Source organism: Barbatula barbatula (genome assembly GCF_947034865.1).
Source record: "Barbatula barbatula genome assembly, chromosome: 5".
Lineage (NCBI taxonomy): Eukaryota > Metazoa > Chordata > Actinopteri > Cypriniformes > Nemacheilidae > Barbatula > Barbatula barbatula.
Genome location: NC_136769.1, coordinates 19,486,021 through 19,501,483, shown reverse-complemented (window position 1 = coordinate 19,501,483; position 15,463 = coordinate 19,486,021). Strand labels below are relative to the sequence as shown.

Here is a 15,463-nt window from a genome sequence, read left to right as displayed (position 1 = left end):
AATCTGTAAAATACGTACATTTGAATGTGAAACGAGTCTGTTGTGTGACAATTCACATGAAAAATATTACGGTTGTTAGGAAACATTTAAAAACGTATTTTGTATGAATGCAATGTATATCATTTACATTCATACGGCACGTATACAACTTTTTATATTTTAAGCCTTTCATTTATAATATGGTTTAATTGATCAAAATATGTTTGATTGCATTAACATAAAACGCACAAAATAACGTTAGTAAATGTCAAACACATCTTCACGATCTGATTGGTCGTTTCCGCTGCCAATCACACGCCATCTCATTTAAATACCGCCCAGGGCCCCGTCATTCACTCAGATGACATCTACCAGTGGGAGGCTGCGGTGTGATGCGCAGATATGACTTTCTACATCTCCAGGACCGCTTGAGACACCAACATGAAGTGAATACGATCATTCCTCCGCTTTTCTCTCCTCTCTTGCGGAGATGCCTGCATGCTACATGGATTTATGCGGAGGAGCAAGTTTCTTTGCCAATATGCCCCGTTGGACATTGGTACACATCCAGGAGTCCTATGGAATATAGTCTGCTTTGTCAACCTACTCAGCAGTTGAAAAATAAACTTTTTGTGTTCTGCATCATGCTGTCGCTCTGGGTGTACATGCTCTACTGCTGCGTGGGCTACTGCTCCACGACACCCACTTTCATGTTGGATGAAAGGAGCAGGAGGATACCGCCACCCAGACCTCTCCAGAACCAGGAGCTCGAGATGCTCTTCAAATCCCGGTCCAGGGGCTTGTTGAATAACGAGAGTGACTCCGAGAGCAGAGGAGATGGCTGGGAGGAAAGCAAAGGCGAGACGACTTACGACGAAGACTCGGGAGTGACGGGTGCCCCGAACGGCTCCGAGACCAAAAAGCTGCCCCAGGCGATTATTATAGGGGTGAAGAAGGGAGGCACGCGGGCGCTGCTGGAGTTTCTGCGCCTTCATCCTGATATTCGAGCGGTGGGAGCCGAACCGCACTTCTTTGATCGCAACTATGAGAAAGGACTCGAGGGCTACAGGTGAGTTTATCCACCCCACGTTTAACCCCGAAAGACCTCCGGGGTGGAAGCATTGCCCTGTTATTGATTCTTGTGTTTGACGTCACGGTCAGGATTAAAGATGATTCAACTTCGATGATCCAGGAATTATGTGACTGCTATAGAATGAATGTGAACGATTATGGATGGAATCGAAAGAAAACCAATAGTCTTTGGTTATTCGTTTTATTCCTTAAAACATTATTTTGTATTAAGTCATAACGCCCTAGTTAATTTGGCCAATAAAATTATATTAATGATCTAAAATGACTACCCCATGCATTTTGTATATTTTTGATCAATTTCACTCACAAAAAACAATATCTTGACCTTGAACATTTCAATTCACACGAGTCTTCATTGCTTTCTATGACTTTACTCGGGTTTGGCATATTGATACTGAGAATGTCAGACTTGCAAAGTATTTGCAGCTGCAGAGGACTTTGGGAATGGTGACCTAAACACACGGTTAAGGCTCAAGACAAACATACCCTAAATAAACATTATGCTTTCTGGTTGTGTAACACCTGTCTAAGTCAGGTGCGACATTATCAATATGCGGCGGTTAGTTTGACGCTCACCCTTGATTCAACTTATTTATTCTTTTACCAAACATCTGTATCGAGAAATAGTGTGGTGAAATGTGTAGCTTCATAAAATATGTGATTGACAAATATGTGACGTCTAAACAAGAATATGTGCTCAAGTTGAACCTTTAGCTTTTACTACACACAAAATGTTTTCATTCTGATCCATATGGAAACGAAGTTGTTTTTTAGTGTCACGGTTTGTTGACCTCTGTTCATTTTGAGATGGATGCAGCTTACAGATTCCTCATAAGCCTCTCTATTGTTTCTGCGGGGGAATCTGAGGTTCCTTCACTAAGCACAGTGGGACTACTAGGGGAAAGCAAAGAGTAGGATGAGCTGATTTATCCAGCGATCTCGGCAGACTAATTGTGAAGCAGAAACCTGGAGAGAGGAGCATGTAGCCAGGTGGCCAAATCTCCTATAGAGGTATTGAGCTGTGCTCCACTGTTAGCCTAACACAGAGGAAGCGTCCATGTGCTCCCTGTAGGAGGTGTTCGGAGGGGTGACTGGAGGGGTACATGAAGCTTGACTTGAAACACAAAGGCTTCGAAAGAAACCGGGGATGATGTATTCACGGAGCATTGTTGGATAAGCCATTCATTTGTTGATATGAATAACTATAACGTATTTAAGACTTTAACATGCGATTTATTTTCCGAGCAAACCCCATGATTCAGGCATGATATGAGATGGCAGGACGTAGTAGCTTGTTAGAAACCATGTTACAGAATTATTATCATTTTGATTGAAATGCACAACAAACACAGAAAATTTAGGCTGATAAATGATGAATCATTTCTCTGCTTGAAGCACTTCAGGTGCACGTTGCTCACTGTTAAATACGGTACCGTTCTGTCTTTCTGTTGTGATTATTCACTTACTGCTATTAGCAAAACATTGCCAATGTAGGTACAATATGAATGTGTTTATTATAGGAACAAAAACACATTCACATTCAAACACTGCTGTCTAAATGCTTTCTGTCTTTCTGTCTTTTTGGGTTGCTCTGGGAGAACATCTTCAATTTGTTTATTAAATAAACAGAAAAGTTTCAAAGTTAAAGAATCTTGAATTAGTGTAAAAAGTACACTTTTTGGTACATGATTTTCAGGGGACAAAATAATTCTCAGAAAATGTAATATTAAATTACTAAAACATCGGCCAATTTATCAGTTATCGGCTACCAGTGTTCAAGAATGATCGGTTATCGGCCAAAATATACATATCAGCGCATCACTAATTTTGATATAAAATAGCATTTTTAACGTACTGTAAACAATACCGTGGTGTTGCTTTGGTTCGTGTCCAAATGAAAGTTCGTGAGGCCTTTAAAGACAACATTATGACACATTTTATTCCATTTACTTCGTGAAGGAAGATTTATTTTAAAGTATTACCAGCTGTCTCTTTAAGAGGATGGTATTTTTAACAGAAATAATGTCTAGTCAAGATTTTTCTGGAGCAATCATTTTGTTTATTTCATTGACTAGTTTAATAGAGCTGAAGGCAGTGTTTTGTTTTTGGATGGCAGATGCTGGCAGTAAATTGAAAGTGAGTCTATTGAGTGTGATGCTGAATGTTTTAAAGGGGGTCTCTGGGACCCCTGAGGTTCTGCATTAACCCCGGTGAGAAAGAGTAGGCAATTAGAATGAATTGTGTTGTTCCTTTCTTCACTTTGTATGCAAATGTGCTCAGGGGGTGAAAGTCTTTTTGAGAATCGCTGCAGGATCTCTCTGAAAAAAGCTTTGAGTGGAACAGAGCGAGCGGAATCTTAAAAAAAACACACTCGTAACTTTTCCTCTGGATAGATGTTGGTTGATGTTGTGTTTGGTGAAAAAATTGAAAATGGAAATTCTTTCTTAATTGACTCACACTAAAGTCGAGTAAACTTTGTTCTGTTGAACACAAAAGAAGATATTTTGAAGAATGTATGAAACCAAATACCCATGGGGCACCACTGACTACCATAGTATTTGTTTCCTACTATGGCAGTCAATAGTGCCCCAATTCAGTCTATAGTCTTCCAAATATCTTTCTTTGTGTTCTGCAGAAGAGCACAATTTTATAAAGGTTTGGAACAACTTGAGGGTGAGTACATGATGAAAGAATTTATATTTGTGGCTGAACTGTCCCTTTAAACAGTCCTCTGGTAAGGACATTAAACAAATTTGGGGTTAAAAATCTATTTTGCATTAATACTTTTTTTATTCAAGTCAACTGTCAACAATTCTCTTCTCATCATCTACATTAGAAATGTATCTCCATGCTCCCAGTGCATCATGGGATTGTTGCAAAGGTTGAAATGTTGAAGTAGACTTAGGCCAAAAGAGGCTATTTTGTGTCAGAAGCGCCACCAAAATGCTTCGTATGTATTAAACTCACCATGTTTTACATTTAAATATGTGAAGTCAAAGACAAAAGTGACTTACACTATTAGAAGAACACGATGTTTTATGATCATACAAAGATGAGAACCGCATTTCTCTCTGAATGTTAACAAGGACACAAAAGGGCAATATAAAACCCATGTGGCTTCAAGAACGGATGAACCAAAATTTATATTTTCTCTAATTTGTCTTTTATCTGCTGACAGAAAAGCTTTGGGTTCACGCAAAATGATAAGAGTCATGAAAAGACCCACAGCCCACGACCTTGTGCTTTGATGCAGGTCTGGAACGTGTCGAGCGAAACTCTGTCAGATTGTATTTGAAGTAGCTGCATACCACCACCCTTTATACCATTCTGGGTTCTTGGAGAAATGACGTCCTCTCCGAACACCATCCTTAATGTTAAAAACATTGCGATATGTCAAAAATATCTGTAATATGTCCAACAATATAGTAGGGACATAGCTTTAATAAGACATACTGTAGATTTGAGGGACAGGAATTTAAGTCAAATGTTAATTATTAGGTTATTTGAAATAAGGGTAGTGGTCTCTGTGTGCAACTTCACTGTGTCATATTTTTGTCCATACATCTTGAAAAACACAAATTTACAATTACATTTTAAATCTTAGATGTCAAAAACATCTGCTGTTGTTCTAACACCTGACAAAAACGTTCGGTGAATGTTTAACGTACAGCAGATGAGCAGTCTTCCGGATGAAAACACACATCTAGGGATCTCGGTACCGACAGTAGGTGTTCCACCATTAATCCAAGAAAACCGAGAAACTCACTGAACAATAACCCATGAAACAGTGCCGTTCCCTCCTGCAAATGCTTTTCTTTGACTGCCTTCTTAGCATGTTAAACTATCCTGAGTGAACTTCAAACAGTCAGAGACTTTAAAGTCACAAACAGCCGCCTTTGAACACGCTACCTGATAGCAGATAATATAAACACAGGTTTACAGAGAGCTCTTCAAAAACATGCTCAGGAGGAGACACAGCTCACTTCCCTCTAGACAAAACACAGCGTAATAACAGCCGTCTAACACAGCAGACTCTCTCATTTAACCCTGCGATTACTTTTCCCCTACATAGCAGGGTCGCTTTATCCTAAACTGTAGCTGCTTTAAGACTTTATAAGTTAGACTGTCAGGTTGCACCTCTGTCATTGTTGCTTGATAACATCCAAATTTACCCATTATATAAAAAGCTAACCTGTGGTGCAATTTTTAACACGTTAATACACTTAAGTGTAGTTTCTGGATCAGTGTCTCCGTAAGTGCCGGATGGAGATGAACAGCCATTGCGTCGAAGTTCCACAGTCAGTCAGAAAGAACAAATCGCATAACACGCCGCACCACATCTTACTCTCGATTCTTACACCAGACACGTGTTAGCATCTGTCTGCTCGCATGAATAATGCAAGCACTCTCGACGCAGGTTTGTTTTGCAGGGGAACCAGGTGGAAAGTTTCATCACTTGTGTTTAGTTTCCCCCTGGGCCGCCGTGAAAAGCTTACAAGGCTCTGCTTGTGTGTTTAAGGGACTGTGGACATAATTGAACCCGATACGGAGGTGGGCCTCTCCCCCCACATTAAGTCTCTGTCTCATTAGGTTTATGTTTTTTTCACAGCCTATTTTAATGATGAGGGTCCGGAGAGAAATAGTGAGAGAGGTTTCTAAGATTACATAAGATGCACCACAGGCTTTCTTTTTATTGTGGTAGGTGGTTAATGAGCTGAGCCCACAGCAATCCCCCTGACAGGCTCAGCACTCATCCTTAGACTCTTCAATACACCGAGGAACCAAAGCTGCTTTCATCTGCCTTCCTATTTTCCTCCTACAAAACCGTTCCACCCCTCCCCACTCCTTTCCAGTAATTGCATAGATATTATCTATTAGACTTTGTCGTGAAGTAGAGGTTAAGGCAACATTCAGTGCGATGTAATGTCTATATATACATATAAATACCCCATTCGCTGGAGTAATCATTACGGTAACGGTTTTTTAATTTTGAAACAGCTGTCACTGTCAAAACTCTGAGGTAAACATAGACTTCGCATAGACATTGACTTCATAGACCGAGTGTTGTTTCAGGCAGAATAGTTGTCTTCGAGTAGCTATATGAGCATAAATCGTGTTTAAGAATTCAAAGAGGTCTTTTTTTCTGAGGTCCACTTATCATGTTTGTAAAATTTTGTTAAAAGTGTTTTGTGACCTTTTTCCCACCATTTCAGTGACCTTCAGAATTAAACTTGAAACTTCAACTTAAAATTGTTTTTGACTAATGTGAATTTTAGCGTCTTATTGGACGTCACCGACAATTAAAACTTTCATCATTTATTCGCCCTCAATTTGTTCAAAATCTTTATGAATGTCTTTGTTTCGATGAACCCAGAGAAAGATATTTGGAAGAATGTTTATAACCAAACCGTTCCTGGACCCCATTGACTAACATAGTAGGAAAAATAACTTGATACATTTCTTTGTTCTGTTGAACACAGAAGTAGATATTTGGAAGGATGTAGGAAAGCAAACAGTTCTTGGACACTTTTGAACACCATTGTAATTTTTCCTACTATGGTAGTCAATAGTGGCCAAGAACTGTTTGGCTACAAGCATTTGTCCAAATCTTTTTTCTCTGTTCAGAACAGAGACAGATATTTGGACAAACGCTTGTGACCAAATAAGCATTTGCTTGCATGACCATGTGCTTTTTGACACAAAATTGACCCCGAGTTTGTTCTCACCATAACATGTTATCGCAAGTGTCTGGTCTTGTGTAAACACCTCTTGACCTATTTCAGCCATTGCCTTAGGCTAAAAGCCTGATTTGCCGATTATAACAGGTTGCCTGAAACTGGTTATCACACATTTAGATTGATAGAATATCACATACACCGAATTTTAGCTGGAACATTTTTAACATTTAGGAAGACAAAGAACTAATTTCTGTCTGCTTTCAAGCTGTTTTGTGAGTCAGTTGAGAGATTGTGCTGAAGGATTATTTCAAGTCTCTAAGAGGGATTAATAGACTGTAAAGAGATGGATGCCTTCTGTGCACTTAATATATCATCAATGATGAAGACTCTATTAAACTCTAAAAAATAAAGGTGCCATTTAATTCACAGCGATGCCATTGAAGACCCATTTTTGTTTCCTCAAAGGATATTTAAAGAATCATCTCATTCTCACCTTTTTACAATCAGTTGTTTCAGATTTCAGATGTTAAAGGTTCTTTATGGAACCAATTAGGTAAAAAAGGTTCTTCTGGCATCGAATAATCTTTTGAAGCCCTTTTTTGTGTAAGTGTAGGCCAATGACTGTGTTCATCACTTTAACTATAAAGCACAGATTTGTGATTAGTGTTTTAAACATCTGACTGATAAACGTTTATACGTTTAATGCACTGATGTTCCTTGTGCACAACATAATCTGAAAATGGCATAAATCTAAACGGCAAGACATTCTTGTGTGCAATATGTGTCCAGCGGTCTGTGAACGATTCATGACCACCACCACCTGCGGTATCTCTTTGAGACCGAGAATGCTTTTGCTACAATAACAACAAAAGATGTGTGTGTATGGCATGATCATCCTGCTGTTTTTTCATATCTGATGTATGAATGTTTCTTCAGTACTTACCCACTCATGCCTCTCTGCTCCTAGGGAACTAATGCCGAAAACATTGGAGGGTCAGCTGACCATGGAGAAGACACCGAGCTACTTTGTAACCAAGGAGGTGCCGGGCCGGATCTACGCCATGTCCAAGGACACCAAGCTGATAGTTGTGGTCCGAGACCCCGTAACCCGGGCGATTTCAGACTACACGCAGACTCGCTCAAAGAAACCTGACATCCCCTCCTTTGAGAATCTGACTTTTAAGAACTTCACAGCAAATCTAATAGACACCTCATGGAGCGCCGTTCAGATTGGCATGTACGCCAGACACCTGGAGCAGTGGCTGCAGTTTTTCCCCTTGGACCAGTTCTTGTTTGTGAGCGGCGAGAGGCTGATCAGCGACCCCGCTGGCGAGATGGCCCGCGTGCAGGACTTTTTGGGCCTGAGGAGGGTGGTCACGAACAAACATTTTCACTTTAACCCCGCCAAGGGCTTTCCCTGCCTCAAACGACCCGAGAGCAACAGCAAGCCACACTGCCTGGGCAAAACAAAAGGCCGCACGCACCCCAACATCCATCCCGATGTGATTCAAAGACTGCGAGACTTTTACAAGCCATTCAACAAAATGTTTTACCACATGACTGGCCATAATTTTGGCTGGGACTGAGATATCTTTGAGAACTTTTTTTAGGAGATAATTAATTGTAAAAAGTTTACAAGTCTATTTTATAATAATTTATTTTTAAAGTAATATACTTACAATCAGTTATTGTACCACATTCCAGTTGAATCTGTAAGCTGGATCGTTTTGTATTTTCAGAGAAAACAACGTTTGGCACAGGACTATAGTGGGGTTTCACATAAAAGCAGTGTTCGAATTGAGGGTGGCTGGGGGGATCCTGGTCCTCCCCAAAAATTTGACTTCAGTTATAAAAAAAAATAATGACAAATCTAAATTTTGTGCAGACAATATACTGTGAATAATGTGAATTAATTATTTACAATAAATAAGTCTATATTTAAGGTGACCGAAATGCTGGGGCCCGATATAAGACATTATTTAATTTGAACACTGCATAAAAGTACAATGATACTAATTACGGGTATATAATGTGTCCATTCATCCTGCACACAGAAAACATTATGATTATTCTTTTAAAAAAAACTTTTTTTAGTAAGATTATATCTGTTGTACAAAGATGCCAAAACTCCATACTTATTTTTTCACTAATGTCATTTTTAAAGGGTCAGTATTGAGTCTCATCTGAAGCCAGATCAATGAACATTAAGCAATGCATCATGTCAATTATGGCAGAAAAATGCCCTGGCACTGATCTTTATGACACCAGCTGTACTTTTAACATCATTAAAGGCAATATAAAGCTCGACTTTAGCATTACACACAGAGGTTTTTGAAAAACATGTCTGTAATTGTAATTATATTACAGCAGTTCTTAAAACTCTGTACCTCTGTATTTGTAATTCTGATGGATGATTGTACGTGTTGATCATAGGAATATGAGGTCCCATTAGAAGATAAAATGAGGAAAAGCTTTCATGTGTTCCTGCAATGCAGTTACAAAAAAATATGTCTTTCGTATTGATGTATAAAACCGAGGGCCTTTTCAGTATGGATATGTGTGTTTTGTTAAATCAGTTTATACCTTACAAAAATTACAATAACAAGGGACTTCTCTAGTCGTGTTTATTTTTCATACATCAGTGGTTGAGTTTTATTCAGCCCTTATGTACTGGTATTTTGTATCAGGCACAAACGTCTGTCATTTGTTTTTTATAATGAATGGGATAAAATTAGTGCAAAATGTACTTTTTTCAACTTCAGTGGAGCTGGACACAAGTATTTCTGTGCAGTGAGAAAATAAACCTATTTTTTTCCACATCGTGCTATCTGTTAGCTTCATCTATATGCATACTGTATATGCAAGACAGTCTCAAGGCAGTTCAAATTTAGTGGCCATTGATACGTGATCATGGGAACAAATTTCTCCCTTTTTTTCGGGCCGGTCGGCCCAAAAAGTTTTCGTGTCACTCAGCACGACTTTAAATACACAGAGTGCATGTGTATATACTGTACAGCTCTATAATATTAAAGGTAGGTTCACATATTAAAGGAGATGGCTAACCAACGCCTTACCCCACCCCAAACCCTAAAATCAGAGCCGAAAAAGCTAATTTAGCTGAAACACACAAATTTGTGGTGGCAAAACAACGATAATCGCCCACCTTAACCCCGCCCCTAAGCCTAACGTCACAGGGCAAAGTCAAATCATAACAAAATATACGATTGAGATTCACCCGAATGAGCTACCTCGTGAAATAGGTAGCCGAATTCACATCAGATTGCATTGATATACAGTATATTACATATGAAAGATACCGTATACATGTTAGATTGAAAGTAGCGCTGGGTGAGACAAAAAAAAGTTGGTATATGCTTAGCATATTCAGAACATATTTCTGTAGGTGGGTAACACTTTACAGCAACATTCATTAATTACAAAATTATTTTGCTTATCAGATATTTTGCTTATCTTAGAAGTCAAGATTTTCAGGACATTTTCACATTTGTATGTACATGATCTATGTTTTAGGAATTATGTATTTGCTAAAGACAATCTCAAACTAAATAAAACAAATGATCCTCATTGGTCTCGCACACTTTTAAACAAAATTGTCTTTTTGTTTTACAAAAAGTTAACCAAGTAAACCAAACTCGGTAATCCTTTTTTTAGCTTTGTAGCGAACCAATGTACTCCATGTGGTTGTATCTAAATCTATTTTTTTTTATTCAGGACAAAATGGAAGGACATGGTGAATGCAAGTTTCCACATACGTTGGGCATATAATTCATCTTATATAGGGAACATTAGCAGGTTTTCACATTTTACTGTCCACATCTTTTGTCACAGATTGTAAAGGGCAAGATAACATTCAAGACTAAACAGAACACAACTGTGTAATTCAAGGAGTCAAATGAGTCTTGCTACAAGGTCACCATCAATAGATTTTTTTGTTTGCCGTCACTTTCCCTCATGAACACGCCGGGATGGCGTTTTGAGTGGTAAAACATTCAGCAGTTTTCAAAAGGAGAAACAAAGAAACACACATTTATTTGCTGAAATTACAAGCAGTTGGACTCGACGGTGGTCCTTCGTCCTCACGACTTACAAAGGAATCAGGTGTTCTTGGACACTCAAATGTTTCATGGAATTGCGTTTCCTGATATTGTAACCATTCATTTTGCTGAGTGTTTTACCACCCAAGTGGACGGGTTTTGGGGTGTTGACGTGTTAAAGTGACGACACGTGAATAACCACTATTTCATCCTGCTAAACCGTTATCTGGAATTAACCGCAATCTGTAGTTGTTAGCACTGCTAGGTCACAAGAGATCACTCAAGGACATTTCCCTTGGGCTCCTGGTACAACAAGAATTCTTTTTTTGTCCTCATTCATTCGCTTTTTCGTGATAACAAGCAATGATTACCTTATCTATTATCGAGCAATTTTTACATGCTTACAAATTGCCCTCATTTAGTTGTTAGCAGGTCATTAAAGAGGCAGCGGGTGGTAGCGGGATGCCAGTCAGAGTTTGTTAAGAAGCGACCTCTCAGCAGTGATACAGGGAGGGGCTGGAAACAGGCTGTAAATGCTTTTTTCCCAGCTGGGGGATTGTTGTTTGTTCAGATACCCGCAGGCTGATGTGCTAAGCTGCTGTTGTTTGACAGGTAAGAAAAACACAAACCAGACACCTGACAATCCAAATTGAGCGAGCAGACAATCCCTGCTGCTGTTAGAGTCAATAAAATAACCCCAAAAGACCAAAAACACTGTTCTGAAAATGTCTCCGTATATTACAGGATGGCACATGTCTAAATGTGCATGTTTCCATTGTCATAAATGCACAGACATATTTTATAACGGCTATCTGATCAAATGCATCTTCTGTGACCCTTTTCGGACCCTTTTCGGACGGGATGAGTTTTACAGGGGTCGGTGGAGTGATATCATTTTTCCAATATATAAAACACACCAATTATGATAATTTTTTAAAGCCCTATTGTGTCTTAAAAACGGCGCTTACTAACAAGTTGCTAAAAGTGACTACTTCCTTTGGCGGGGACGTTAGACGCCATCAGTGCATATAAAGCTCACAAATAATGCAGCATGGGCACAAATCTCTTAAAATGTAGATGCTTATCCATCCTCGGAGTCATTACTTTCCAAGGACCAGATTTTATATAAAAGTTACGGCTAAATTCGAAACCATGGACCTTACATTTTTTTTTTATATTCAGAAATTATAGTTAATTCAATAAAGAATAAGTCCTGCTCTAGAGCATTCAATTGATTGATTGTTTCAAAACTCCTGTTTAAAATTGTATTTTCTGTGTCTAAATGCTTGTGAAAACCCCCATTTTAAACTTTTCCAACAAATTAGAACATGACAGTAAAAGGCTTGGTAGTGAACATATGACAGGACCTGATTAGGAGCAACATCCGGGAGATGTTAATCCCTTTTGTTTCAGCAGCCTTAAAACTCTTCAAGCCCCTGAATGCTGCGAAAAGCACTTGACTTTCCTAATACCAGTCATGCAACAGTAGTCAGCTTTAGGCTTTGGCAAATGAGATTAAATAATATTACATATGTTTCTCAGAGAGGCCCTAATCTGAGTCGGAGAGTGGGTTTGGCTTTCCGCGTTATGAAATAAAATCCTTTCATTGCTGACTATAAGCATGTTTTAAATGCAAAACTATTCAAGAAAAATTGATTTAGTTTAATTCTAATTCATTTCGATATGCAGCATCACCTGAAAATGGACCAATATACATTAAATGCTGCAAACATAACCATATCCATAGACTTCCTTTCCTGGATTATGTTTATTTAATTTGTACCCTTGGATTCCACCCCTCGGCCTTTGCATTTAAGCTCTCAGCATTACCAGTTGACTTCCAAGTGAACCGACTTGGGTTGATGCTATATTTTAAGTGTTTATGCCTGAAACTGCTGATGTTTTTGACGTTTCTAGGCTTTCTGGGATTTTTTTTCTGATAATGCAATTAATTGAATAATTACTTTTGTACTCATGGGATGAAACAGAAATTAAAGTAGTGGCATTGCAGCATATTTCCCAAGACGTCCCATCCACACGACTTTCGAATCTCAAATCTAGTTACTTACACAACTGAGGTCACGGTTAACGATTTGTTTCATAAGAGACCACTTATTATGAATGATATGATATAATATGCAGTCAGGATTGTGATCAATTGATGTCCCACTGATGGGTTTCCTAATGAAAAGCTCTGTTATTGAATGTAATAACCATCTGTACACTTCTTCAGAGTGTAACGTAAGTGAAAAGGTTATAGTAGTGCCAGCTGCACGCTACGAAGTGTCAAGGCATTGATGTATCACTGTCAAAATACAAAGAAATTACGTCTGTTTTCACCTACACTGTTACCACCATCCACCCTGTCTTTTTTTCACACTTAATCCCAACATCTTTATAAAATTGATTGAACCAGAAGTCTTTCTCAGGTTGTTTCTGCTCAAACTCCTCCTGTCCTCTGTTTTGCCAGGAACCTTGGCGTCCTGATTCGTTACAGACCTACTTTGCAGAATTCCTAATGTTTCCGTGGTTTTTTGACTGGGCATGTCACTCCCTGTCACCGTGGCAACACTCTGTTCTCCTGGTTCTTTATTGAAGGGAGATCTAAAGGGGTTCTGTTGCGTAAATGATTGAGGTAAGAGTTGTACAGATGAATTTCACAATCTAATGAATTACCCGGAAACCTGGAAATATACAACATTTTAGCCAAGTAAGATGTTAGCAGTCTTAAACAGGTTGTACACATTCAAACAAGCAGTTTTGACTACATCCCCCAACATTTTCTCAAATTTCTCATTGTGCCCTTTCGAAACCTATTTAATTCAGCTACAGTATGTGTTGGAAGGAGCAGCCTCCTTTTTATCCTTGGCTTTTCTATCAAGAGCCAAGTCTGCCTGAGTTCACTCCACATCTAAGACCTCCATAATGATCCCAGAATTATTTTAAAAAACGCCTCTCCACTTTGGTTTCTTTGAAACCACAATTTCACTTACATTTCCAAATTCTACATGAACCCACAAGCATAGTTTCCATTGGGAAAATTCGCCAGCTGGTTTAGAAGACAACCCAACTCAACATTTTTCACTCACGTTATCTCAAGTGTTACCATGTTTATAGGGTTTATATTTGCACACTTAGAAATATACATGTTTATTCAGTAACAGCGAGAAAAGACAGCATTGAGAATTCTGAGAATACTTAGATCTGCTTTAATGTCAAGACATGTCACATGAAACACACACAGATGAAATCTATACTTTCATTTGTTCTCCTTTAAGTCTCTGGATAATATTTGTCCTCATGTGCCAGCTGTCACGGAGACACCAGGTTCTCTCACCACCCCTGCACCCTGCTCACGTTCAATGCTAATCATTATCACCTGCACATCATCAGCCACGCTTTAAAAGACTGACTCACACTCACAGTCAATGTCTGGTCTGGTCTCGAATACAAACAGACTCTCAAAATGCAACCTACCTGTTGGACTACCTGCCTTCCGAGTGTTTATGAGCCTTCCGAGCGTTTCCGAGCCTTCCTAGCGTTTCCGAGCGTTTCCGAGACTTCCGAGCGTTTCCGAGCCTACCGAGCGTTTCCGGCGTTTCCGAGCCCTCCGAGCGTTTCCGAGCCTTCCGAGCGTTTCCGAGCCTTCCTAGCGTTTCCGAGCCTTCCGAGCGTTTCCGAGCCTTCCGAGCGTTTCCGAGCCCTCCGAGCGTTTCCGAGCCCTCCGAGCATTTCCGAGCCTTCCTAGCGTTTCCGAGCCCTCCGAGCGTTTCCGAGCCTTCCTAGCGTTTCCGAGCCTTCCGAGCGTTTCCGAACGTTTCCGAGCCTTTCGAGCGTTTCCGAGCCATCCGAGCGTTTCCGAGCCTTCCTAGCGTTTCCGAGCCTTCCTAGCGTTTCCGAGCCTTCCTAGCGTTTCCGAGCCTTCCGAGCGTTTCCGAGCCTTCCTAGCGTTTCCGAGCCTTCCGAGCGTTTCCGAGCCCTCAGAGCGTTTCCGAGCCCTCAGAGCGTTTCCGAGCCTTCCTAGCGTTTCCGAGCCTTCCGAGCGTTTCCGAGCCTTCCTAGCGTTTCCGAGCCTTCCTAGCGTTTCCGAGCCTTCCTAGCGTTTCCGAGCCTTCCGAGCGTTTCCGAGCCTTCCTAGCGTTTCCGAGCCTTCCGAGCGTTTCCGAGCCCTCAGAGCGTTTCCGAGCCCTCAGAGCGTTTCCGAGCCTTCCTAGCGTTTCCGAGCCTTCCGAGCGTTTCCGAGCCTTCCGAGCGTTTCCGAGCCTTCCGAGCGTTTCCGAGCCTTCCGAGCGTTTCCGAGCCTTCCTAGCGTTTCCGAGCCTTCCGAACCTTCCAAGCATTTCCAAGACTTCAGAGTTTTTCAAAGTTCACCAAACCGTACCTGCCATTCAAGTCTTCCAAGTTCTCCACGGCACCCAATCACCTGCAAATCCCCGAATTCCTCTGCCAGCCGTCCACAATCTCCTACAACAAGAGGACATTCTCATATTCTAGTGGTTCTGTTACTCCAGCACTGTTCTTTAAAGTTCATGATATCTCACTGACATGTTAATCAAATAATCAAAAAACATTCCCATTTCTTGTGAAGCTTAAGACAAGATCTAGTGGAAACCATGATGAACTCATAAAGTATAAAGACTTTGAATTTTGATGTACAAG

The 15,463-nt window shown here is 40.1% G+C and overlaps 1 protein-coding gene across 1 annotated transcript; it reads left to right on the top strand.

The window, feature by feature from the left end:
* The first annotated feature begins 502 nt into the window (after positions 1-502).
* hs3st3b1a (heparan sulfate (glucosamine) 3-O-sulfotransferase 3B1a) lies at positions 503-9,564 on the top strand. The gene is made up of 2 exons (XM_079456912.1): positions 503-1,048; positions 7,717-9,564. The coding sequence occupies exons 1-2, from the start codon at positions 558-560 to the stop codon at positions 8,333-8,335; spliced, it is 1,110 nt and encodes a 369-aa protein (XP_079313038.1). The 5' UTR covers positions 503-557; the 3' UTR covers positions 8,336-9,564.
* Positions 9,565-15,463: the final 5,899 nt, after the last annotated feature.